Genomic DNA, 4,203 nt, shown 5'->3' on the forward strand with positions numbered 1-4,203 from the left:
TAAAACTTGCACGTTTCCCAAGAATAGCAACATTGGAATTAGATTTTTTATTTTTATTTTTTCTGGCGAGTGTAATGACATTTTTTATAATATACAAATCGTTTTGTTTTTATGAATTAAGAAAAGAAAAAAAAAAAACTGATGCCCTCCTACTAAGAGGAAATCTTCAAATCGACTTCACAGCAACTTTAAAACAAAATATGAGAACAATGCAAGAGAAAAAGAATTGCAAAACAAACTTTATTTACTGTAAAATAATTCTCTGCAACTAATCTCTAAACCCTAGCAAATTATAAGGCCTCGTATATAGTTTCTTCCTCCCCAATCCCGACATTATATTAGCTAATTATTAAATATGAAATAAAATCAAAATAAGAAAGCCTGAAAATCAGAAAATGAGGTTGTCTGACTGCATCACCATTCAGGCTGCTTCATTAGCTTATTCTTCATCAAACAACTAAATTTATTTTTTTCTAATCAAGGTGGGTGAAGATTGGAGATATATACATACAGACATATATATATATATATAGATCTATGATTCAAATGGAAAAACTGAAAACTAGGATCCCCTTACTTTTTAAAATTGCATAAAATAATCCAAGTTTACCCTGACTCACAGAACCACTCATGCCACCTGACTAGAATTCCTGGGTTTTTTCACTGTGTTGTCATTGCAAGTCATGATCATAATTTGACTATCAACAATGCTAGCCTCACTTGCATACACACACACATATATATTACAAGGTACACATTTTTTTACATCAGCTGCAACCATGATAGTTCTCTACTAACGTTAGCTTTACATCCCAAAATTTGTTCTTGGAACTGCATGAAGATTAAGGCCTCCATCAATGTGAAGTGTAAACATGGTTCTATAAGTCACATTTTTCATGTCGTCGGCTAACTTGAACTGGAAGAACTGCAGGAGAGCCGTTGACATGATCTTCATTTGGCGATAAGCAAAGTCTTTGCCTAAACAAATCCTAAGACCAGCCTGCAAATCAAAAAACAAGTAGAAACATTACTAGTGTTCAAGCAAACAGAGTGTCAATTGCTAAAAGATGTTCCATACATGAAAGGATACGAATTTGAATGGTGATTCAGGCTGGAAAACCCCGTTGTTGAGCCATCTCTCAGGTCGAAAATCCTCAGCATCGTCGCCCCAAATGTAAGACATCCTCCCCATTGCATAAGCTGTGTAGTATACGCCATCCCCTTTCTTCAGTTTAAAGCCATCAGGTAGAGTGTCATCTGTTTCTGCAACCCTCCCATCCTTTTAAAGTAGTACACAAAAAACAAGAGTATAATTAGTACTAGATGGGTCTGAAGTAAAATTTGCCTAGATAGAGAAAACTTAAGAATATGGCAAAGGTGTCAGGAACCTCCACCCTGTTGCCCTCTCTATGCTCACAGTTCTTAGAACGCGTCGGCACAGTTAAGAGGCGTCCACACATATAAGTGCTAACAACCTCTCCCTCAAGTGATGTGGGATGTCACAAAAAGCCTGACCCACCCATATTTGATGGAAAGGTTAGTTTTTTATTACATAGAAAAACTAATTTATCCTGATAATTAATATATATGTATGTGTGTGTAAATTTTTTCGAGGTTCTTGGATAATTTACCACTGGTACTGCAGGGTATAGCCTCAAGGTCTCTGTCAATGCTGCATGAAGGTACTGCATTTTGTCGAGTTTTTCATCAGTTATGTTGGTGACAAACTCATCAATGCTAATTTCATTCCCTTGACTACTACTGATGACATCTCTCACTTCTTGCGCGATTTTCTCTTGTATCAGTGGATTCTTGGAAAGCATATAGAAGAACCATGAAAGAGTATTTGCAGTGGTATCTTTTCCGGCAATCATAAAGTTCAGGATGATATCCCTCAGGTACTTATCATTCATCTCCTCTGGATCCTTCTTGCTTTCCACTAGAAACCGTGAAAGTATGTCCTCTTTGTCATTCTTGTAACATTAAAAAAAAAAAAAAAAAAAAAAAAAAAAGGTATGAAAAATCACCAGCATACAATAGCACATTTCATGAAAATAAACTAATTTACTAAAAGCATATGGCATTTGGAGTTAGAAAATTTTACTAAAAGCATATGGATGATGACTCTGTTTCATGTATTTTGATTCGATTTGTATTTTAGATTATATGAAAACATAGAAAGATACTGTGAAATCCGGATTGGCTCTAACACGAGCAACAATTTAGTACTAACAAAATGACAGCAATTTTGCACTCACACAATCTTGTTGCATCTCTAGCTGTTTCCTCTTCGTCCTGATTAAGCTGTGAACAAAATCATCGATGAATGTGATGTTCTTCTTGAGGGAAGCTTCACAGCCGATGTTAAGAAACCGCTTTAGCTTCCACAGTGGATCAACATAGCGCCAATATACCAACGCATTTGAATCATCGAAGGCCTTGATAAATGCACTGCCCTCTTTGCTTGATCCTTCAAGGCAGTTCAAGTCCACCCCAAAACCGACTTTGAATATGGAATCTAAAGTGCATCTCATTAACAAATCCTGCATGAAAACCATAGGTTCTAAAGCATGACCAACATAACTTCTTACCTATCTAAGTCTTGTTTCATTTAAATATCTTTTCATACAATTTTGGCTCTAAAAAAGACATAATAATAAATCATATATGAACTCTACGGATAAATATCAACGCAATTGTTTAATCTGTCTACTCTGAGGACTGAATTACTTTTTTCGAATTTTTTTAGACAATCTTTCAGATTTTCATTTGGAGGCATATCGGTCATGATAATATCCAATGAACTTTTTGTTTTAAATTCAAGACATTAAGGATTGAATTTGACAGAGGGTTAGAACTTAGGCCATATCTATGAGGTTATCCCAAAATTTTCTTTAAGGAAAATGCCCCTATTTGTTAGATTATAGTATACCCTAGAATAATATTATAGTGGACCTTGATTATGAATTGAATTTCAAGTATAACAAAATCAAAGTCATTAAAACAGTACCAAACAATTTTAAGGATTTGGAGTCCACAGATCAATAGTTAATGTGACAAAGAACTCAAAAGGAAACAGAACCTACTTTTTTCCTAAAATTAAAATGTAACAGTAGATAACCTTGTGAGACTGATAAAAGTTGTAAAGAACAAAAAGACATTAGCTTTGCTTATATATAGCAATCTTTATTAGCTTTTCCTAAATTTATCGGTTTCAAATCACTTACTTGTATGTCAAAAGCCTGTTTTGCCACAGAAAATTCAGAAACAGATCTGACCAATTTGGCAGCATTTCTTCTGAAAACAGCACAGCTGAAATCTCTCAACACTCTGGTTGAGAACTCGTAGCTCGCGAGCTTCCTCTGATGCCTCCACTTCTCACCATCCACAGCAAAGATCCCTTTTCCAAACAAGTCCGTCACTATATCTTGATTTTGCTTACCTTTTGAGTACTTGTCAAAGTTGGTTTTAAGTATGTATTCGATATTTCGCGTATCTGTTGTGTATATATCACTTTGATCCGGACCAAGAAGCCGGAAAGTTGGATGTGTTTTCCCAACTCGTGTTTGATAGTCATAGAGTGTGCTGAAGTGGAAGAGCTGATGAAAAGCAGTTCCTAACACCGGATGGTATTTCGGGTTGTTGATTGATTTGCCGGTGAAGATTCTTAGTATTAGGGCCGAAAAGGGTATGAACAGAAGTAGCAGTGTAGTTGTTATGGAGGTAAAGAGGACAGAGAGGATTTCCATTTCTGTTGAAGGCTGTGAAGAGGGAGGAATGTTCATATATTATCCACATGATATATATACACACACAAACAGATATGTGTATGTGTGCATATATCATGTTCTATATCATCCATATGTTCATATATCATGTGTATATCATCATATGATTCAAGGGTATGTGTATGTTAAGACAAAACATATATGCTCATATATCATCCAAACGTGTTCATATATGTTAATATCAAGTTGCATATAATTAATATCATATAATGTCATGGTCATAATGCTTCTGTGGGTTATATTTGGTTACTAGTAGGGACCATGAAGTGGTATGGAGATGTGAACCATCATGAACTCTCTCTCCTTATAATTTTATATAAACAATGATTAAGATAGATAGGGAATAAAACATTAACTAATTAATTAATTAAGCAGTAAGCTAGAGAATTATTCAACTGATTTTATTATTTTATGT

At 34.9% G+C, this 4,203-nt stretch overlaps 1 protein-coding gene across 1 annotated transcript; it reads right to left on the reverse strand.

The window, feature by feature from the left end:
- Positions 1 to 549: 549 nt before the first annotated feature.
- On the reverse strand, positions 550 to 3,815 carry LOC132299084 (cytochrome P450 704C1). The gene is made up of 5 exons (XM_059795534.1): positions 3,228 to 3,815; positions 2,259 to 2,543; positions 1,632 to 1,973; positions 1,079 to 1,279; positions 550 to 1,000 (listed from the first exon to the last, which is right to left on the reverse strand). Exons 1-5 carry the CDS (start codon positions 3,783 to 3,785, stop codon positions 806 to 808), a joined length of 1,581 nt encoding a protein of 526 aa, XP_059651517.1. The 5' UTR covers positions 3,786 to 3,815; the 3' UTR covers positions 550 to 805.
- Between the last annotated feature and the right edge of the window lie 388 nt (positions 3,816 to 4,203).

This window comes from Cornus florida, unplaced genomic scaffold, assembly GCF_030987335.1.
Source record: "Cornus florida cultivar Cherokee Brave unplaced genomic scaffold, ASM3098733v1 CherokeeBrave_3.0.0_Hap2_Chr03, whole genome shotgun sequence".
In the NCBI taxonomy this organism is placed as follows: Eukaryota; Viridiplantae; Streptophyta; class Magnoliopsida; order Cornales; family Cornaceae; genus Cornus; species Cornus florida.

What these genes read in the sequence shown, in the direction of transcription:
- LOC132299084 (XM_059795534.1), bottom strand. Translation starts at nt 3,785, where the DNA reads ATGAACATTCCTCCCTCTTCACAGCCTTCAACAGAAATGGAAATCCTC. An exon ending in AACAGGCTTTTGACATACAA is followed by an intron (nt 2,544 to 3,227) that starts GTAAGTGATTTG and finishes GTTTTCATGCAG; the next exon opens with GATTTGTTAATGAGATGCAC. An exon ending in TAGAGATGCAACAAGATTGT is followed by an intron (nt 1,974 to 2,258) that starts GTGAGTGCAAAA and finishes TAATGTTACAAG; the next exon opens with AATGACAAAGAGGACATACT.